Consider the following 23,811-nt stretch of genomic DNA (forward strand, 5'->3'; position numbering starts at 1 on the left):
CTACCCATTACATAACGCGCCACACGGATAGTACTTATGGCCAGTGTTAATGATTTAGTAAAATCATTCCAGGTGCGCATGACGTCAGAAGGGACTTCGTCGTCCCAGTCAAGTTTAAAGTTGCTAACACACTATCGCACCGCACCAAGGTCATTGTGGGACGCACCCATAAGTAAAAGGGAGAAAGCGATATCTCTTTCTCCCTCTTACTTATGGGTGCGTCCCACAATGACCTTGGTGCGGTGCGATAGTGTGTTAGCAACTTAAGCAGCCATAAACGCTTGAGTAAGACCTTGGCTAGCATAATGGTTGGACTTAATAAACCTAAAGGGTCATAAATTTGCGAGATATGTGATAAAATAATACGCTTAGTTACTTTATCATTAGGTTTCATCAAATCAAGTTGCGAGTTAAAATAAAATTGATCATAGTAATTATTCCAACCTATGCCCAATGTCTTTGAATTGCAGTCTTTATCGAACGTTAGTTTAGTTTGCGCGTCAGACAGCAGTGCGAAATTAGACTCTAACGACGGGTCGCTAAAGTTAAATACCCACTTTCGTAACGGAAAACAACCTGATTGCAATGTTCGCGCGGTTTCATTGCATAATCGTAACAATTCAAGTTTATCCTGTGACCCAGTTATCATGTCGTCTACGTAAAAATCTTCGTTAATTATTCTTTTAACGTCGGGATCGGTGCATTCAGTGGCTAACTGTTTTAAACAACGGACACTTAAGAAAGCCGCCGACGCCATACCGTAAGTGACGCGATTTAAACGATAAATTTGAATCGGTTCGTCGGGGCTGTCGCGCCAAAGGATCAGCTGAAGGTCGCGTTGATTTTCTGCCATCAGTACCTGACGATACATTTTAGCTACGTCCGCGCATGCCACGTAACGATGCTGCCTAAAGCGTAAAATAATCGACAGAAGGTCGCCCTGGATCGCGGGACCTACCATTTGAAGATCGTTCAGTGATGTACCACTACTAGATGCCGCACTAGCATCAAAGACTGCTCTTAAGCGTGTAGTTGTGGATTCGCGAAAAACTCCATGATGTGGCAAGAAGAAATGCGGTGAGTTATATGACGTAACTTTACTCATGTGCCCTAAATCGAGGTATTCATGCATAAAGTCAGTATATAATTTTTTACACGTTTCTGAACGCTGTAATCGTTTTTCCAGCGCCAGCAAACGACGTTCGGCTTGAGGATAAGTTTCTCCTAGCACTTCGGGTGGCTGCTTGAGTGGCATGCTAACACAGAACCTTCCTTCGCTGTCGCGCGTAGTGGTGCGAACGAAATGCTCCTCGCAAGCCTTCTCCTCGTCAGACCATGCGTCCCGAGTGGTAGGTACCTCCTCAATCTCCCAGAACCGCCGTAATAGCGAATCTGTTGTTTGCGTAAAATTACATTGGATGTGCTGGCCTTCAATGCGTGCGTTTAAATTGACAGGACCTGCTACTACCATACACACTACATTGTAAACAAATCCCAAAACTTTTCACCACCTATTAAAATATCGAAATCTTTGTATTCTAAAAATTGCGGATCTGCCAGTTGTATATTATCTGGAATATCGAATTTTGCGCAATGTTCATATACAACTGGCATTGATGTGTTTATTTCCGATAAAACAAAACAATGTAAATTTGTTGTGTAGTCGCTAATGCGCGATTTTATTTGGACATTGCAGGTTTGCGTACACTGCGTCACAGTACGACCTACACCGCTTATTTCGTGAGTGGACTGTACTAATTGTGTGCCTAATAAATCACGTAACGATTCTTTTATAAAGGATCGTTGAGAGCCGTTATCAATAAGAGCGATAACAGTATGCGGTTTATTATTTTTATCAATCACGTCGATAAGCGCAGTTGACAACAAGACCGGCATCAAGGCCGGCGGCTGCGAAGGAATTCGCTGACAATGTACATTGACCGACACGGCGGCGGCCGAACTAGATACAGCGGCGGCCGAAGTGGATGCAGCGGGGGCCGTGACGTCAGCGGGGGCAGGGACGCGAGTGCACTCATCACTAGGAGGATGGATAATTGAATTATGTTTATTATTACACTTGCGACACGGGCCGAATACGCATGACTCCACGGAATGACCCGCTCGTAGGCAGTTAGTGCATAACTTGTTGTCGGCAACAAACTTAAGTTTAGATTCGTAGTTAGTATCAAGAAATTTGACACAGGAATAAAGTGGATGATTCATTTTACACATAGGGCACGGGAATTTTGGTTTTTGCTGTGATTTTTGTGGTTTGCTGTTGGTAGAAACATTGCAGTGCACTTTGTTATTGTTGTAGTTATGAGTGGAGCTAGGAGTGATATGTTTTTTGTTCACTTCGTGCTTATCGCGTATACTCGTACTTTGTGAATGTGATGCCTGCAATGTTTCTAACATATCTGCACGGTTTCTTAAAAATTTAAATAAATCATCCAATCCCAAGTAGCACAGATTAGCTGTATAGCAGCCGCATAATAAAGTACGAATACGCTTGAAGCTGGAATATAAAAGCTGCATAAGAGCTGTATAAGCGTCTTTTCAGCTTTTATAACTCTTAAATGGGCACAAATTATGCAGCCTTAAGTTCACATAGCTGCTTAAGAGCATTGTAGCAGCAATTTAATGGAATTATAAGGGGTAACAGGAGTTATAAGAGGTGTATATTTACTGGGTAAGAGACCACCAGTTACCCTTTATTCAGCTAATATGTCACATGTGCGCCCTAATACCGGGAAAGATTGACGTTGGGCTGAATAAAAGATAATTAATAACATACTTTTACACCTCTGCCTTAAAAAGCAGCTATTATTTAACATAGTGACGATGAACGCAGAGGTGAACATATTTACATTGAAGCAAAAACGTCAAGTGCAACGACACCATAAGTCATTTTGTTAAAGTGTTTAGTTAAATGTTAGCACATGATCTTTTATATATTAATGTGAGAAATATGTTTGGGAATGCAAGTTTATTGACATTATATATATACATTATCTAAGAAAATTTCAGTGCGCCACGAAAATAATCAGTATTTATTTAAATTTATGATATAAATAAGCTATGTGTAAAAACTATTTCAGTGGTTTGGACAGAATTATGAGATATAAAGTTAATAATACGTTATAGGAAATACTAAACTAATGATTTAGGTTAACAACTCATGCACAAAACCTTATTGTTACCCTTAAAAGTTGAAAAAGTAATTTCAATTTTGTAGGTTATATACAATAAAATGGCGGTCAATGTTAAAAAGCAACGTGAACCGTTAAAATTCTATTATACGTCTATTGGTTTCATAATAGTTCACTCGTTCTCCCTTATAATAAGTCAACGAAATAAAAGCTGCTTTAGCGGTAAACATGTTCAATGATAAGCAGTATTATGCGCCCCATGTGTTCCATTATACGTCTATTGGCTTCATAATAGTTCATTCATGCTTCCTTAAAAAGTCAGAATAATAAATGCTGCTTAGCGGTAAACATGTTCAGCTATAAGCTGTATTATGCGCCACATGTGTTTCATTTATATGTCTATTGGCTTCATATTAGTTCACTCGTGCTCCCTTAAAAGTCAGCGTAATAAAAGCTGCTTAGCAGTAAACATGTTCAGCGATAAGCTGTATTATGCGCCACGTATGTTCCATTATACGTCTATTGGCATCATATTAGTTCACTCGTGCTCCCTTAAAAGTCAGCGGAATAAAAGCTGCTTAGCGGTAAACATGTTAAGCGAGAAGCTGTATTATGTGCCACATGTGTTCCATTATACGTCTATTAGCTTCATAATAGTTCACTTGTGCTCCCTTAATAAGTCAACGTAATAAAAGTCCACAATTACCTCCTTATACAGCACATGGCGTAATTTTATCCACTAAACAGACCTTATAACGGTTAAAGCATTTGATAACCCTTAAAGCTGTATAGGGTCGTAGCAAATATACCTTTATATCACTCTTTGCGTATTTATGGTAGTTTTCAGAGTCGTAATGCAGCTTTTAATCAGCCCTAAGCTATATTAATATCACTGAGATCTATTATACAGCTGTAGGACGACGAGTGTACTCTTATAAATGTCTTAATACGCACAGAGCGTTAGATAGAACTAAAAGTGAGTAGTTATAGAGCTATCTGTGCTACTTGGGATTTAATCTTCATCTGAGTGTCGCCGCTCGTAAGGCTACTTTTATGTTGTTCCCACTCGCGTTCAGTGGTTTTATCGAGCTTTGACACCAAGATGTAAATAATCAGAGTGTCCCATGACGATATAGGTTCGCCTAGGACTTTCAAAGCGCGTAAATTTTTTAGTGTTGTGTCAATTAACTTTCTAATAAGTATGTGCGATTCTTTAGGCAGCGACTGAAGCGTAAATAGTGCCTTGACGTGATTGTGGATTAATAACCTATTGTTATTGTAGCGATTAAGAAGGAGATCCCATGCCACCGCGTAGTTACTTGACGTTAGTTCGAGCGCTTCTATTACTAACAAAGCACTACCAGTCAGCGATGATTTTAGGTAGTGGAACCTTTGGATGTCACAGAGATCCTTCGAATTGTGAACTAGTGATAGGTAAATATCTCTAAATGCGAGCCAGTTTTCATACGTGCCGTCAAAAGAGGGAAGTGATAAAACTGGCAGCTTAATTGCCTTCATTGTTGTGTTTTGCGAAACAGTGGGACTTTTATTTGCTGTACTATTAAATTGACTTAAAATAGACTCGGCGAGGGCCTGCGCAGTGAAATAACTATCCTCAAACTGTTCTCGTTGCGTTAACTGGTCATCGAGATTCGATTCGAAAACATTCGCTTCGATTTGAGTTTGAATATCGTTAAATTCAGTGTACAGGGTCTCTGCTCCTTGTATGCGTAGTTTTAAATTTATTCTACAAGGCTCAGTTAAAGCGTCTAAATTATCGCTACAGCTTTGAATGTGGGTTGCGAACTTTGTGAGTCTAGCCTTTATAATGCCACGTTTTTTGACCAATTCGCGAACTTGAGGTTCAATCGCGGCATCACAGATCACCCTAGCTGGCGATTTATCGCGTGATTTGCTAGTATTTGGTACTACAGTATCACCTAGTCCCATTTTGGTTAGGTTTAGTATAGAAAGCTGGAGTACTCACGTGTGGACTTTGGACCCTGATGCAACTCCGCGTTGTGTAGGTAGCGGCGAAAAGGAGTCCCAATACCGGTCACGTAATAATTACTCGTCACGGGCTCACTGGAATTGATTAAGCACGGTATTAAGCAACTGAAGACAAAGGGGGTTAGGTATAGGGTGGCTGGATGTCCGTACCGAAATATGCGCGTTTAAAATCGTTGGATGTCCAGTTCTCGTCCTACAGCTATCCGCAGTTTCCCAAATTTGCGCGTCCTTGGGTGTCTTCGTGCTGCATACGCGCCTTCCGTCCAAGAAGAAATGTCGATGCGCTTTCTCTTCCAAAGGTGCTGCTTCTCAATGGCCTCTCAATTCGTACTCGACGATTGGCGAAGAAACCGTTGATTATATCCGGTTCGAAGGACCAATATGTTCGTGACTAGGCGCTGCGTATTTTTGAGAGTTCGACCTTTTCTTGGATGGTGAAATAAAAATCCGAAATTTAACGTGCTTACTCTTATAATTCTAAAAGCTTAATCTACGTGTCCATTATTCGAGGATATTGGGGTAGAGGGGGACAATATGTCGTGACGTAGGGTGACGAAGGCGTATATAGAGCTCCGTATTGGCCGCGATATGTGTGACGCGACATACGCAACTAAGTGGCTCCTACCAGAGATGTCGCTGTGGGTCTCGTACGGAACACCGTCAAATACCTACTTCTAAGTGACACGCTAACGGTTAATTAAGTAACCGATTTACCTACGTTTTATGTCTTCTTTACTTTCGGAATTTAATTTAATGACAAACAGTTGAGCCACAAGCGGCACAAGAAGTGGCACCAAAAGACAGATCTTCATAAGGAAATCACAAAGAAAAATTTTCCTTCACTTTAAATTAGATAAAACAGCTAATGATTAATCTAGTAACTCAAAAGTCAAATTCATCCAGTAATTTATGCTTATTTCCAGATAAATCCAGATAAATCATAGCAAAACTTTATACTTAATTATAAGATTTGTCAAACTTGATGAGCTTAAAGCGTTTATCACAATTTTGGACACAGATAATCTAGACTCTAGTTTCACGTCTAATTGAATTATATAGTCATTTAACGTAGGGCCTTGTCTACTAGGCTTCTGAACAACAGGGGTACCTATTTACGTCTGTTACGCTACGTCTTACGTAGGCGAACAACGCGCGAACGCGGCGCGGCGCGGCGCGGCGAAAGCGGCCGCCGCCGCGCCGCGCCGCGCCGCGCCGCCTGACATTCGCGTGCAAATCGCGCCGCACCGCGTTCGCAACGAGATCGCTTACGTAGGACACTTCTATGGGCATCAAAGGATTGATTTCGCCGCGCCGCGCCGCGCCGCGTTCGCGCGTTGTTCGCCTACGTAAGACGTAGCGTTAGTAACTTAAGTGAGTATAATCCTCTGACATCAGACAGGAAGCCAATAAAGTAATATTTGGTAAAAAGCTGCGTAGTTACCTCGTAAATCGCGTGTAGCAATTGATGACATTATTACTAATGATAGATAATGTTAACTTTTTTCTAATATAAGAGAGTAGAGACTGCACGATCCCACAGTCAAACCGTGTAAACTGTTTTGTGGGACACTGTAATTGTATAAGATGTATATTTTTATGTTAATAAATAAAATAAAATAAAATAAATAATAAACCTTGAGATCTACTTTTCAATTGTAATTTTAGAAGGAAATTTGCAACTGCCAATTCATTTTATAACAGTAAAACAGCTCTGCAGTTGCCATCCGAACGTCGCCTTATAAATATAATGTACCTGTCTGTCTCGGTACAGTCAACACTCAGCAGCAGAAGTTGCAAGGCGGGCAAGGTGTTCAAAATTACCTTGACACGCTCATAATTATTCTCTTTACAATAAAGTCGCGTCAAGATCATTCTGGATGTACAGCAGCAACAAGCATACTTACCCGAGGATGACTGCAAGCGTCTTCAGCGCTTATATTTGTGACGTTCCACGGCAAAAGGTGCCTTATGGCGGCTGGCGCTTACGTGGCATAGCGCCGCAATAATATTGGAGCGGCGTTAATAAAAGCGTAAGCGCCAACCGCCATTGTAAGGTACCTTTACCCGTGTGACGTCACATTTTGCGGTTAAAACGCTACCTACTAATTCACTTATAACTTCAGGCACACTATGGAGCTCCGTAAGATCATAAGCCCACCGATGTTGGGACAAGTGGCGGCAAGCAGCTTGCAAATTTGTTTCGCGGGTTATCAAGTTGCGATGGTAAGAGTTTATTAAGCTGTTCCTAAATTAAATGTGACGTTCCACGGCAAAAGATGCCTTATGGCGGTTGGTGCTTACGTCGCATAGCGCCGCAATAATATTGGAGCGGCGTTAATAAAAGCGTAAGCGCCAACCGCCATAAGGTACCTTTAGCCGTGGGACGTCACAAATGCCTGTGTAAACATGTGGCCATGTTAAACCTTTACACCAAGGTTTTGCTATAAACTCATTACCCTGAAACATATGGTATAAAAATTAGTACCTATGTCGTAGTCTCTATACATTTAGGTATATGCAACTTTGACACTAGTTTTCGCATTTTCCGGTGAACACTTGGATATGACACGGGCAAAATACTTATAGTTAGTCGTTTTTAAACAGGTAGTGTATAAATATTTTGACTTTTCCTAACCTGTGAAATTGGATACCCAATAACAATAGAGGTAATTTCGAATTCGGTATCCTCAATTTTTATTAGCCTTATATAAAATCTCTTATATTCGGTGTCCGTATTCTTTCCCCTATTTTCCTGATATTCATAGTAAATAAAAATTTATATGGACAACGACTTAAAATAACAAACCTTTAAGTTCTAACTGTGCTTATACAGGTTGATTCAGCCTGTATACATATTATTATGACATTATAATCTTAGATATTATTTTCAGACGTTGACCGTGAGTTTCATTAAGTTCTCCATGAGTCTGCTGTTCCTCGGCTACAACTTGTTCGAGCTGTTCGTGATCTGTCGGTGGTGCGATGAGATTAAAATTCAGGTCAGACACCTGTTATTAAGTACAGTCGCCATCATATATATCGGAGCGGCCAAGGTGCTCATAAATATCTGAGCACGCCTCTATTGTCAAGGCATTAGAGTGCGTGTTCAGATATTGTGAACACCTTGGCCGCTCCGATATATCTGATGGCGACTGTACTATACTACTGTATATTTAATAAACTAAATCCTATACTCTGTATCTTTAGGTATTTAAAAACTAGTAAACAAAATCTACCCTCAATGGCATCTTAAGCCAGTTAAGGGTAGATAAACATTACATGATCAAATAATGTAGGTGTTCACTGGCGAAAGAGTGGACTGTAAAAAATGGGACGATAGGGGAATACTTTAGGGCCGGTTGAGCAAGAAAGTTGTTGTATGCCAAATTAACTTATGGAATTAAATTTAAGTGCGAGATAGTGTGAGACGAAGTTACCTTTGCAATCCGGTGGTTGTGGGTTGAACCGTTGGTTTCTGTCGTGGACTGCTGGTGGTGGTCCGGGCTGCCCTTGTCGCAAGCTAGAGGTAAGCTCAGAACCGTTACCTTCAGTCGGCCAACTTAGACCTAGGTTTTTCCACTGCACAGATGGGCACGGCGTCCTTCGGCTACACAGCACTGATTTTAAATAGTCTAGAGATTGGCAGTAGTGCTTTTAACAAAATTGCGAGAACATTAACGAGAATAGCGATATGTGATGTGCACTGGTAGTAGTTCTATGACATACTGGCTCTGACAGCTCATGACAGAGCAAGATTTAAATTCGAACCGTGACTTTGGTGTTGCCACAGTATTTACAAAAAAATATTCCTAAAAATACAAAGCCAAAGCTGAACATTCCGCCCACCAAAATGCATTGTATTTTGACTAAGCGAAAAGGAAACAATAAAGTAAGGTAAGTGCGATAATATTAAGTCTAAAACGAAAAAATGGACAACACAAAGGTAGCGCTCTAAAGCGACTATGCAGGCAGTGGGCACAGTTTGACCACAGGCCGTTTGTACAACCCTATGGCCGTGCGCACAGTGACCACACGACAGATCCCGTCGGATCCGGGGTGTGTGTCGATGATGCGACCCAGGGGCCACTTCATTGGGCTCGTCTGCTCATTCACAACGAGCACTAGTGCACCAATTTGGACGTTGGGTTGCCTATCGTGCCACTTCATCCGCTGGTGGAGGGTATGCATATACTCCTTGGACCATTTGTTCCAGAAGTCCTGGTGCATCTTCTGAAGCAGCTTCCAGCGTTGGAGAGGGCTAACCCGAACGTCTGATAGGTCTTCCTCGGGCACGACAGATAAGGGCTCCGTTGTGAGAAAATGGCCCGGAGTAAGGGCCGATAAGTCGTTAGGATCGGTACTGAGAGGAGTAAGGGGTCTCGAATTAAGAAGAGCCTCGACCTGGGTCAAGATGGTTAGAAACTCTTCGTACGTCAACCTCTGACTACCGATGACTCGAGCCAAATGTGTTTTAACAGCCTTGATACCGGCCTCAGCGAGACCCGAGAAGTGAGGGCTGCCTGGCGGATTGAACTCGAATTTAATCTCGCTATGCGTCGCAGCATCTCCTACAATACGTTGCAAAATATTGCTCGCGCCGACAAAATTCTTCCCCTGGTCGGATACCAACCGGTTACACCGACCACGACGCGCGACGAAGCGGCGAAGCGCGGCAAGAAACGCGTCTGAGGACAGCTCAGTGACGAGCTCCGTGTGTACAGCCTTTGTCGAGGTGCACACGAAAACGCAAATGTAACCCTTGTAGGTCTTGTTACCTCGCCCGCGACCCAGAGCTATGTCAAAAGGTCCCCCGAAATCGACAGCAGCACTCAGGAAAGCTTTGAGCTGGGCTACCCGATAAGACGGCAAGTCGCCCATGAACGGCGCAGGAGCACCGAGTGGTCGAACACGGAAGCATTTCATGCATTTTGACGTGACAGCGTGGATAGCTCGCTTTGGGGACAGTATCCAGAAATGCTGCGCCAGCAAATTATGAAGCGTCTGGACGCCTGGGTGCATGAAACGCTTATGGTACTCGTCGATCAAGAGGGAGGTAAGACGATCGTCGCGAGGTAGCAACAGGGGATGTTTAACATCGAATTCGAGAGAAGCTCGCGACAGGCGTCCGCCCACCCTCAAGAGACCCGCGTCATCGAGGAATGGAGACAATTTCTTAAATGCTTTCGGGAGAAAGTTCGAAAGATTGTTTTTCACTTTCTCGATCTCCGAAGCAAAGTGGTGTTGTTGAACAGAACGCACGAGGAACATAAGCGCCTGTTTAATCTCCAGGGGTGTTAGAGGACCGTCCAACAAGTTGTTGGGCGTCTTCCGATTTCTTACGTTGTGCACGAAACGAAAACAATAGGCGAGGACACGTTGGAGTGTCCTCAGTGCCGAGAACTTATTCATTAAGTTGTCTGTCCACGTCTCCTGCACAGAGACAGTAAGGACAGTCACCTTGCGCTCTTCGTGTAGGACATCCACGTCGACTGATAACGTTGACTTAGGCCAGTCAGACTTGTCCAGCACGAGCCAAGATGGACCCTTCCACCAGTTACTATGGTGGACCAGGTCGTCCGGCAAGAGGCCCCGCGACCCACAGTCGGCAGGGTTGTCGCCAGTCCTCACGTGTCGCCAGCAATCAGGAGCGATAATCTCCTGGATGTGGCTCACGCGGTTAGCCACGAAAGTTTTCCACTTGGAAGGGCAAGACTTTATCCAAGTCAACGCAACGCTAGAGTCAGACCACGCGTACACCTTGTCGATTTTGTGGAGAGGCTCCAGAGCCGTTGCGACCGACTCCACTAGGTCTGCAAGTAGTACCGCGGCCAGCAACTCGAGACGTGGTATAGACAATTTACGCAGGGGTGCCACTCTCGATTTACCACAGACCAACTGGACGTACTGCGTTCCGTCCTCGCCTGACGTTCGAACGTAAACCACCGCGCAAAACCCTCGCTCTGAGGCGTCGCAGAACCCGTGAACTTCGAGCGAGACGAAATCGTTGACCATACGACGCGGGACAGACACGGACCTCAACGAAGGCAGCTGCGCTTTGAACTCTCGCCATTCGGATACAAGGTTCTCTGGCGCGTCGTCATCCCACGAGACACCTGAGACCCACAGCAACTGCATGAGATATTTCGCTAAGAACGTCACAGGTGAGAGAAGGCCCAGAGGGTCAAAGATCCGAGCAATCTCCGAGAGGATGGTACGTTTAGTGCACCGACGATCTTCGACAGCCACTCGAAAGGTGAAGTCGTCTGCCTGAGGTAACCACGAGAGGCCAAGAATTTTTAGTGAGATGTCCCCAATGGAGTTGAACTCCCGAAAGTCTTCAGAATACAAGTCTGAGGAGGGGACACCGTCGAAGAACTCCTGGTGGTTCGACGTCCATTTCCGCAAATGGAAACCGCCAGAAGCTAATATCGTCGACAACTCCGAACGAAGCTTCCGTGCTTCTTCGATAGAATGAGCTCCAGACACCACGTCGTCGACATAGATGTCGCGGTCTAGAACTGCCGAACCGGAAGGGTATTCTTCACCCGATTGCCTTGCCAACTGAGCAATAGTTCGGAGAGCTTGGTAAGGAGCGGACGAAACGCCGTAAGTAACGGTCAGCAGCCGATAGTCCCGGACAGGCTCATTGACAGACGGACGCCATAGGATACGCTGATATTCAGCATCTTCCGGGGACACTAAAATTTGTCTATACATTTGCTTGACGTCGGCCGTGAAAACAACATTATGCCACCGAAAACGAAGGAGCAAGTGGAAAATGTTATTTTGCAGCTTCTGCCCTGGCAGTAGCGCATCATTTAGCGAGATGCCTCGGCTGTCCTTGGCACTGGCGTCAAAGACGACCCGGAGAGGAGTACTGGTTGACGAGGGCCTCAATACTCCATGGTGGGGGATGTAGAAGAACTTCCCCTCATCCACCCTTGGAGGGTCACACTCCTCAAGGTGGCGACAGCTTTCGTAATCCTTCATAAAGGCTACATAGTTTTTGTAGAAGTCGGAGTTACTAAGTAACTTTCGCTCCAGCGACGAAAATCTCCTAAGAGCAATGGCTCGAGAGCCCGAGAAGGTGGGTTTATTGGAAGTGTCAGCGAAAGGTAGAGGAACGACGAATCTACCTTCCTCTGTGCGACGAAAGTTAGCGAGAAAATATTCCTCGCACAGCTGATCCTCCTTCGACAAAATGACGGTGTTCGGAGAGCGGACATCTTCCAACTCCCAGAACCTCTTAATAGAGTCGTCAATTGATAACCTGCCCACGACCAGTTGACAACTGTTACCACGGAACCGAGAACGACAGATGTCCGTTGCACAGTCGCCTGCGTCACCCATCAAAATCCACCCGAAGATGGTGTTGAGGGCAGTCGCCTGGCCAGGGGCCCCATGGGTCAAACCAGGGCGTAACGAAGAAGCGAGAATGTTGACGTTCAGCAGCAAGTCAACAGGTCCTGGAATATGCCAATGAGGGTCAGCTAACTCTAAGCCCCTGATATGTCGCCATGATGAGACATCAACATGATCCGTTGGCATTTCCGGACAAATTTTTGGTAACAAATAAGCCTCTACTGTAATAGCAGTATCAGACTTCCCGAGCCTGGACGAGACAGTACATGACAATGTGCCACCGGGCCTAGAAACCACATCACCAATGCCAGTCACGGCATGCTTCCCATATTCTGCCCGGAGACCAAGCTTCTTTGCACATTCCTCGCTTATAAAGTTGCAAGCACTGGCACAGTCAAGCAAAGCCCTTACCGCTACCAAGTCGCCTTGGGCATTCTTCACCAAAACCTTGGCAGTTGCAAACAAAGAAGAGGCCGCCACATTACTTGCCACCATTGCCAGCGGATTCGATGTGTCAGACGGATGCTTCGAGCTATTTACATCCACAGCCGGGGAGGCAGGCACATTTGCATTATTAAAATGTAACAGCGTATGGTGGGAGAAACGACACTGCTCACACCGCTGTTTTGACTTGCAGGACTTGACAGAATGAGACCCCGACAGACATAGAATACATAACTTATTTTCTTTCACACATTTGAACCGATCAGCGGGGTCATATTTTAAAAAAGTTGGACAAGATACAAGACTATGAGCCAGCTTACAGACTACACACGTTGGAGCAGTGACCACCAAGGCCATTTTTGGCTTACTAGAAGGCTTACTACTGCTAGGCTGAGGGGTACTAGCAACGAAGCCCGTTGACCCTGCAGCATCTAGTGCTCGGTATCTTTTCTCAACAAAATTCTGCAATTTACTAAACTCCGGGATATCATCGGAGTTGTGTTCTAGCTCAAACTGCTCCTTCGTGCTCCTATCCAGCTTCGACCACAGTAACTGAATAAGTAAAAAGTTTTTATCCGGCAAGCTGAAACCTTTCAATATTGACAAGTTTTCAGTAAAGACCCTATGAACCCGCTGTAGGTCACTAGGCCGAGACACTTTTACAGGTTCACACTGAGTAAGCTTATCATAATAAGTTGTAGCAATTAATTTAATTTTATTATATTGCTTGTACAGCGCCTCATATGCTACCTTATAATTGTCATCGGTGACAGGATAATTTTTTATAAGGTCATATGCTTCATTTTGCACGCTCGACAGTAAATAGTGTAATTTTTCAACAGGGGCAATATCTGTTCGCTTATGTACTAAAGAATTGAACAACTGTATGAATGTTACCCAGTTTTCAATTTTCCCATCGAAAGCTTTAATTTGTAACTTCGGCAACTTCGGCAAGACCGGCTGCGGCGTCCCCGATACCCCGGAAGCCCCAGCAAAGGCCTGCTTCCTATTCTGCAAACGCGATCTCACTGCCCTAACCTTCGAGTCGAACATCGCGGTATGGGAACAAATTTCGCGGTGCTCGCTTCGCGGAGCAGCACTTAAAAGTTTTATTTGAGCTTCATGAAAGTTTTTCGCAATTGCACACAATTCACTCTCGTCACACAAAGCTAATTCAGCATCCGACAACATTTGCAAATACTCTATTCTCATTACCTGATAATCACGAGCAATCATCACCGTGTCTACGCCAGCATCATCTTTCTCGCCAGAGTTATCACTGCCTCCCATATTAATAAACACAAAACTACACAAAATTGCAGTAAATACACAAAAAAATGTTCAAAACAAACTGCAATTCACCTTCCACAACTTCAATGACAGACAGCTGACAGTTGACACTTGACAATTATGAAAAATGTTGCCAGCGCAATTAAATAAGTGACCGAATGATTTTATTAAAGCACCACTACACGACCACCAACTTTCTTGCTTACCCTCGACTTTTTTTATAAGTCTACCCTAAATTTAGAATTAAGCAGATGATATGACGAAACGAATTTGAATAAGCAACAGACAACGACAAACGAAAAACCAAAGGTCACTTTTCAAATTATCCGGTTCGAAGAACCAAAATGTTCACTGGCGAAAGAGTGGACTGTAAAAAATGGGACGATAGGGGAATACTTTAGGGCCGGTTGAGCAAGAAAGTTGTTGTATGCCAAATTAACTTATGGAATTAAATTTAAGTGCGAGATAGTGTGAGACGAAGTTACCTTTGCAATCCGGTGGTTGTGGGTTGAACCGTTGGTTTCTGTCGTGGACTGCTGGTGGTGGTCCGGGCTGCCCTTGTCGCAAGCTAGAGGTAAGCTCAGAACCGTTACCTTCAGTCGGCCAACTTAGACCTAGGTTTTTCCACTGCACAGATGGGCACGGCGTCCTTCGGCTACACAGCACTGATTTTAAATAGTCTAGAGATTGGCAGTAGTGCTTTTAACAAAATTGCGAGAACATTAACGAGAATAGCGATATGTGATGTGCACTGGTAGTAGTTCTATGACATACTGGCTCTGACAGCTCATGACAGAGCAAGATTTAAATTCGAACCGTGACTTTGGTGTTGCCACAGTATTTACAAAAAAATATTCCTAAAAATACAAAGCCAAAGCTGAACAGTAGGGTAAAGTCAGGTCGTTCAGTGACAGATCCAGGTGGTTTTGTATTTGGTTGGTTAATCAATAAATGTTATAACTACCCGACAATGTACAAATTATTTGTTTACTTTTTTTTAAGTAGGTACCTAAAGATACAGACTATAATGTACTGCCGTTGAGTACTTTTATAAATTCATTATTACTCTACCCCAATATTACAATAGTATTATGGTATTAAAGGCCGCCGGAAGACGCTGGATGCGGGTCGCTTCCAACCGGTACGAATGGAGGTCCAAGGGGGAGGCCTATGTTCAGCAGTGGACGTCTTATGGCTGAGATGATGATGATGATTAAAGTATGGTATACTTTAATATTTGATAAGCAAAATTACCAACGCAAAAACGGCCAATCAGATTTAAGTTACATTTGGAATACAAATATCAGAAACCTCGATAAACATATGTTACTGGTTACAGGGCATGCCTGAATATCGCATCCAACTTTAGCCCTAAATTCCGGTACTTAGATGCTAGATGCCGCTAGAAGTTTATGGAATTTTCCTTATTAAATCATAAAAAAGGTATCAAACATAACGTTATTAAATTTGTGCTAGTGGACGATTTTACATGTCCGACCTATGAATGCTTGATTTAAATTTCTAAAAAAATAGCAGCATATATATGATGATATACTCATCAATGTCATCATAATAGTCCGACTCGATTACATAACCTCAGCCGGCATTAAATAATTTTGTAGTCTTATTTATTTTATTATTTTTATTTTATGTTAGAGCGAGAACATCAGCAACGCGCTGTACTGCTCAGGCTGGGAGTGCGGGGTGGCCACCATGGCAGGAGTGCGCGCGCGCCTTATGCTGGTCGCCACGCGGGCCTCTAAGCCGATCGTGCTCACTGCGGGCGGCATCACAGAACTATCGCTCAACTCCTACTCTAACGTATGTGCCGCGTCAGTGTTTTATATGTCAGAACTAGAACATCAACTCGCTGTGCCAGTAACTCCTACTCAATTGTATGTGCCGCATCAATCGGCAATTCGGCATGCGCTATCTTTGTACGTCAGTTGGGTCAGTCCCTGACTGCTCAGGATCGTCAGGTCTAAGTCGATACATATTACTAGGATTCACCAATTGTATGTACCTAATCATTGCATCCTTGCTTTGCTGTGCGCTGTCATAACAGCATTATTTGAGTAATTGCACATTTTTATACAGACCTACTAGTTACTAGTAGTCTAGTAGTAGTTAGTAGTCTGTTTGGTGATATATGTAATTCAAAATAAGAATTCAAAATATTTAATGGCGATAACGTTTCGCAATTTGAAAACATTAGGACATTTGAACGTTTGAATATATTAAGTCCTAGAATTATCAATAGTATTTTGTTGTGTAAACGCATTGTATAATATGAGTACCGTACTTATGTAAGTAATAGATATGCTTTATACAACGCAAATATAAATATGTACTTAATATTGGAAAAATCTTAAAATAACTTTATTGTTTTTACATTTTCAGTTGGTGAAGACTTCATACAGTGCTCTTACAGTTTTACTTGGAATGCGTCACGAGTAAACAGCAGATAGTTTAGAACCATTCGCCCGTAGCTAAAGCTTGAACAGAGAAACTGTTCTAGATCATTCACAATTTACTTTTCAGTCGCAAAAAACACCTGTCATCAATTAATTCCACTCAATACTATCTCACAAAAATGACACGAAGACCACAAAACACGTAAAAATGGCACCTCCTATATTTTTATGTACATTGGGACATTGGTGATAAGTTTCTTACAATTGTGTAAGAAACTTATTACATCTGCACAAAACAATTTGGAATAATGTTAGTCAACGTGGTCTGGTCCGAATAGGTACTAATTATAAATAATGGAAGTGGACTCGGGCCTCAAAGTCGGAGGGACAACTGAAGTGCGCACATCGCGCCATATTAGTTCAGACAAGATGAATGTCGTTCGATACTTGATTACGCTTGCTAATCTCCAGGTAAATATATAATTATATATTTATGTATAAGTACCTAGTTGAAAATTATTAAGCTGACCGTTCAAAACTATGAGCTTTCATAATCCTACACGGTCAACTTAAAAAAAAATCGACTACACAATGCATTACTTTACCAGTGCATAAGAGGTACCTATTTACGTATAGATAAAATGATGATAAAAGTCATCGAATTAGCGTTTTCATATAATGAGTGTGGTTGAATATTTGTAACTAAAGTTAGGTACTTTTGACCTTAGGACCTTTAAAGATTAGTGCATCGTGCTCTCACATAATTTTTGTGCAACCGAGATTTACCTACTGAGAGTGATGTCAATTCAAACCATGATTAATTTAGTTTTGAAGTTACGGGCATGATGCTGCTGCTACATCACGAACTAATTTTCAATTTCAATATAAGTAAAAAAAGACTCGAAAATTATTTTGGTTTAAAGGTAAAATACATAGTTACTTGTTTGACAAGGGGGCAAAGTTATTGTTTAAATTCACTTGCAAATAGCAACCGAGCAAGCGAATTTTTCAAAATTGAAAAGTAAATTATTGAAGGAAACACAATATTTTATGGATCCCAGGCCTGAATCAAACGTATTTAATTTAATTAAAAAAAAATTATCAAATATTTATCATTATCATTCATTCATTTCATCCCTTAAAATTCAATGCCGCCAGTCAACATGAGGAAACAACTCAAATATTGCATCTAATTACTTTGTCACTCTTGTAGAATAAATGCAACTTTCTCAACGGTTTTTTATGAATAAAGAGAGGCCTTACGAGATGTCGTGAAAATAATGTTTTGCTTTTCAGAGTTTCCAAGACTCTAATGGACCACTAAAGGACTTGTCCACACGAGTGAGCGAAGTGCAGACACTTGCAAACGAGTTGAGGAACCATTCCGAGTTCACCCTTGAGAGCTTCAGACAGACCGGCTACGGTTGGCAACATCGGCAAGTACTTGTCTCAGAACCTGCGCAACTATCTCTTCCACGGCAACGTGAATCCTAAAGAAGATGGCGTCATTCTGACTCTTAACTACTCCGACCGACCTCCAGCGCCACAAGGCTCCATCACTGACAAAAAAGACGGGACCCTGTCTTATTACGTACTTAAAACTGAGGATCTTAGTAACGACGAAAGGCATAATCTCTACAGGTATTTGGACACTATCAAAGGATACAACCGCACCAAAAGAGCTGTGTTTGACATGGTGAATTAACACGTCACGTAGAGCTAGAATCTGTTTTAAAACAATAGTTACTTTACACTTGTTTGTAATAAAATAAGACCTTACAGTATTTTATAAAGCAGATTATTAAAAGTAGTAAGCACAATTACAGTTTTCTTCATTTGGACCATTAAAGGTTCAATGTACTTACGTAGCTTTAGGTACCTCCAAATAACCGATATCTAGAGTTCTAGAGAAAACTAATGCCTCGCTTTAAATAACTTTTAACGAGGCAGGCGAATGCTGAAAGTTTGTGGGCGATGCATCGATGCAAATACATACAGATACTTTCTGTTACATTCCTCGTTCAGATTTTAAAACAGTCATACCAACATGATAGAATGCGTAGGGCATCCCTCTACCGCAAATACATTAGTGCGGGCGAGATATACCAAGATTGATATCAGGTTTTTAGAATCAGAATATGGCTTCATAAAAAGCCGTAGGTATAAACCTACGGCTTCATACTTCGCCTACTGTATATTGAATTACTTAAGAGGCCGGTATCAATTTTAGTCGCAAAAATGAAAAATTGATAGACTTTTTGCTAAAGAAATAACAAGTACTGGTTTCTATTCGCACGTCTTCCCATCTTGCACTTTTACAGATATTTTATTTGAAAACAGATTTAGGTAAACGCGCGTAAAGCACTGATGTTGTCGATCTTATTTGTAAATTTCGTAAAGTTTGGATTAGTAAAAAAGGTAACTTTGTATTACACATATCCTGTACTCAAACTTTAGTAGACTACATTTTTGTTATTATGACTTAGTGTAAATGAAAGTTAGACGAAATCAATTTTCTCCAGAAATTACTTCAAATTAAGTGGCAATTTCTCTGAAAATCGACTTAATTTCAACGTAATTTTGATACTTAAACTATCGACAATATTTTCTGAAACTGTCCTTATATATCATTTATTATAATTTACCTACATTTATTGATGAATTTTTAAAATTGCCCCTTCTAATATATTACCGGTGACGCGCGCTCGCGACCTCATTATTAAAAGCCAAGACGAGAAGACGTGCTAATAGAAACCAATACTTGCTATTTAGATATTACGTAACAAAAGGTGTACAATTTCAACGACCAAATCCATCAATTTCACATTTTTGCTCTAAAATCGTTACCGGCCTCTTAAGGCCAGGTTTCTCGAAATGTGAACATACACATAGATATAGTTATTGAGCCTGTTCGGCTAATCGTACTCGTAGACCTTTGAGTTACAAAACATTGTGTAAAAAATGAAGCAATATTAAAATGGAACTTGAATAATTATCTGAATTTGCTGAATCTATTTTTATTATGTGTTACGAAAGAAAAAGTCCAATAATCGATCAAAAAACTATCAAATTGTATAGTTCGATTTACTAATCATTAATGTATTAAAAATAAATCACGGTACACTAATATTTAATGCTACCTAATAAATTATTGATTATAATTTACAACAGGATAGTAAGTAAATTTTATATGAATAACCAGACCTTAATCGAAATTCTGTGTAAGAGAACAAATCAAATAACGAGAAAGCATGTTACGGGCGATTCTCAGAGGTGACCTTTGGTGCCTGACTTCGGTGCAAAACATTTTTTTTAGCTTATTTGATATGCGACCATATTTCCTAAAATCTATCCTTAATATAAAACATATTGGTAGTGGAGGCCTCCATTAGAACCTTAGAATTTTTAAGATATTTGAGATTTAAAAAACACCGAAATCATGTGCAGGCACTGAAATCAATTTGCGTCACCGAATTCAATAATGCTTACACAAAAATCACATTTCAATTTTATATCTTAATTATATTACAATTTAATCATATTTTTCATTCTTATTTGATGATAAGCGATGTAACAAGGCTAATGATCTCGAAAACTTACATAAATTTAATAGATATAGACTCAAGATTTTAAAATAACCAAATTAAGACTCGTAAAACAACATCTCTAGAAGATATCCCACACTATTTGACTGTCCTTATATAATAGGGCGCTGTACGGTCCTGGAAGGAGTTTCAGACATGTCGATCACAAACTTGCACATTAATACCATAAAGGATAAGATGTTTTATTCACACAATCCGACCGCACACGCATTAAGAAGAAACTTATGTTACCTACATCCGATAAACAAGAAACTCTTGAGTGGTGTTCAATGCTCAAAAAATATTTAATGCAATACGGAAAACAAGTATTTTTAATAACAGAGTTTTAAATCGTGAATTTCATTAATTTGAAACTATTTGAAGTGATCAACTAATGCATGAAGATCTAATTACCTATTAATTATGATCGCCAGCACCCTCAAACACTTGCACTAAATTGTAACTCATAGATTTAGACATAAAGACATAAGATATTGAGGATTGTTGATTTACTATGTTACATTTGTGTCTATGGCTAGACTTTAGAAATATCGATCAGTAGGTACGCTCAGTGCCTTTGAAACGATCTTGACATTAGAAGGCCACTTTATTTTTAATCCCTTGTTCTTAGTCCGTGGCGCTCACGATAAAAAAGTGTGATATACGGCAAATGATGATGATGGAATTTCCTTTTGCAGAGTTGCTCGTTTTGACTCACAGATTGATTTAGGAAGGGGAGCCAACCGGATCTTTTATGTAAAATTTTTACCCCACGAAATTTGGAAAAAAATTGTTTGGCTATGTGCGCAAATTCAGTATCATTTTCAGGTAAATCAAGGATGCTAAATTCATTTCTGATATTTAATTTACACGGTTTTATATAAATAATTTGAAAAAAAAATGAAAAATAAAAATTTTCTAATCCATTTTTTCCCAATAAATAAAATTATCCTAAATTTTTAATATTTTAGTAAATTAAAGCATAACTGCCTCGTCGTCGAACGGCGTACGCCTGGGTTACAACGGAAGAACAGCGCTGGCTTTGCCAGCTACATGCTGAGTTGTGACCCTTTTATTGCATTTTGCACTAAATGTTATACATTGTATATTTGTCAACATGTTTTTGTCATCTGTGTTTGTTTGTCATAAATATTTTTTTCTATTACTGTTTTCTATTTTCAAAATTTTTCTTATTTTTATATATACACAAAAAATAAAAATTTAATGGAAAAGTCCTACTATTCCTCGTTATAAAAAGTATACACATTGCATATTGTTTAAAAATATAGAGAGAAAAAAAATGAAATGTAGATCTACTTTCGACCACCAGCTCACTGAATATTATACAAAGATATGAGTTACAGCTATAAGAATTACGGCGTTTGATGATGATGAGATACCCTTTAGCATAGTGAGTCCTTAGAACCCTTAGATCATTTTAGGAACGGGAGCCACCTTGATTTTTGGTGCGGTGTGGTTGAAAGGGTGGGGATGATTTGTCTCATACAATCATAAATTTGTGAAAGCATCTGCTTAGGTTTCTGCATTAAGTTTGGTGTCATTATCGAGTAAATTAAAAGAAAAAAAGAGAAATGAACTAATAGTTACATTATTTCGTATTTTAAAGATTTTACTACCTATATATTTGTAAACACTGTTTAACATTGCTTATTATGCTCGGCGCACAACGTAATCCGATTTAAGGGATGTAGCTATACGGAGGAAAATAATTTGAATATTAGTAAATATTTACATTATTAATTTGTATTCTGAATATTTAATTACCTAAATGATTTCTGTCTTTTGATTTACTCGAAAATGTCACCAAAGTTATTGTAGGAACCTAAACAGGTGCTTGCATTAATTTATGATTGTATGGGACAAATCACCCACCTTTCATCCCGACCGTATCAAAAGTCAAGGTGGATTTCCTTCCTAAAATGATCTAAGGGTTCTAAGGACCCACTATGTATAATAAAAAGGGATCCCATCATCATCAAGCGCCGTAAATTGCTTAGCTGTAGCTCACATCGTTGTATCTTGTTCAATGAGTAGTCGAAAGTAGGTATACATTTAATTTTTTTGTTCACATTAATGTAAAATAAATATGCCATATGTATACTTTTTATAACGAGAAATAGTAGGGCTTTTTCATGAAATTTTTATTTTTTGTGTGCATATTAAAATAAGAAAAATATAGGCTTTTATTCGGAAAAAAATAAAATTGTTTTTTTTTTATTATTTATAGGTAACTGTATAAATTAAATACCAGGTACGAATTTAGCATCCTTGAGTTACACGAAAATGATACCAAACTTGACCACATAGCAAAGATTTATTTTTTACAAATATCGGGGGGCACCCCAAAATTTTGCATCAAAAATTCGATTGGCTCCCCTTCTTAAATCAATGTGTGAGTCAAAAGGAGCAACTCTGCAAAAGGAAATTCCATCATCATCATTTGCCGTATAATTAAGTGAACACCAGGGACTATCTGTACACCCTGTCCCTTAGGTGCACCTTGCATAGTAAGTACTTACATACACCGGTTATTTTAAAAGTAGTGGGATCTAATTAACTGCTTTTATTTAACATGGCTGACACGTTCAAAAGTATCGAGGTGTAGCGCCTCAGGTGATACAGAGGATAATTAACATAATTTACGATCTACGTACGTATATTGCGCGCACTGTTGTCCACCAGCCTACCCCCTAATACAAAAACGTAATCATACTTTACCGTCAATATAATAAAATGCTTGAGTAATTTTAAATGTAAAATGTAGTTTTAATCAATGTCTGTCGCTCCTTTTGTGACATAAAATATGTAAATAAAGTGTATATATTTAAGTTCTCATTTTAAGTGAAATGTACCTACAAATTGGTTTGAAGAGAATATCAAGACAGAGAAAGAAAGATTGGGTCTACAAGTTTCAACACACGTCTGATTAAAAAACTACTCACAGTAAACTAGTGATTTTGTGTACTTTTACTCGTAGGTACTATGACTTAATTTACTTACAAACATAATTTTACGTTTATACAATGTATCTTGTACTTTTTAGGTGTGATAAATTAGTACAACAAACTAGTTTGCGAAGCAGGATTTGAATTCAGTGATCACTTTTTTGATATCGGTGGCCAAAAAATCCACCGAAACCAAGGAAATCAACACCAGTGATATCAAAATTAATCGCTTTTTGCAATAGCAATTACAGAAATAGTATGAATGATACAGAGGAGATGTAATTATGATGGATTTACATACTGTCGAGGATTTCTTAATCACTCGTATAACGATAAATGCACTAAAACTCTCGGAGTAAATTGCACCACCAATCTCAAAAAAACATAGGACCAAACCCACCGAAGGACGGAGAATCGTTTAAAAAATCACTTTATTATACTGTGACTGTACCTCTACTTTATTCAACGGTTAAGGCACAACTAAAGCATACTATATTTGAGACACTGAGTTCCTGGTCTACAACGTTGTAAGAGTAACTACATGTTTTGCAAATTACACCGATATCAGTCACTAGCCCGGGACACATCGTAA

The 23,811-nt window shown here is 40.4% G+C and overlaps 1 protein-coding gene and 1 pseudogene across 2 annotated transcripts in view; both read left to right on the forward strand.

Moving 5' to 3' along the window:
- Nucleotides 1–16,772, forward strand: part of LOC134664498 (odorant receptor 94a-like) — a 32,280-nt gene extending 15,508 nt beyond the window's left edge. Inside the window, exons 6-9 of one of the 2 annotated variants that reach the window (XM_063521175.1) lie at nt 7,283–7,382; nt 8,051–8,158; nt 15,912–16,076; nt 16,656–16,772. In XM_063521175.1, the coding sequence (XP_063377245.1) occupies nt 7,283–7,382; nt 8,051–8,158; nt 15,912–16,076; nt 16,656–16,712 (430 nt within the window). In that variant the 3' untranslated portion in view covers nt 16,713–16,772. The remainder of the gene's footprint in view (nt 1–7,282; nt 7,383–8,050; nt 8,159–15,911; nt 16,077–16,655) is intronic. The other variant, XM_063521177.1, reaches the window with a different exon arrangement.
- A 238-nt stretch (nt 16,773–17,010) lies between these two features.
- LOC134664501 (uncharacterized) lies at nt 17,011–18,489 on the forward strand (annotated as a pseudogene).
- The last annotated feature ends 5,322 nt before the right edge of the window (nt 18,490–23,811 follow it).

Source organism: Cydia fagiglandana, chromosome 5 (genome assembly GCF_963556715.1).
Source record: "Cydia fagiglandana chromosome 5, ilCydFagi1.1, whole genome shotgun sequence".
Lineage (NCBI taxonomy): Eukaryota > Metazoa > Arthropoda > Insecta > Lepidoptera > Tortricidae > Cydia > Cydia fagiglandana.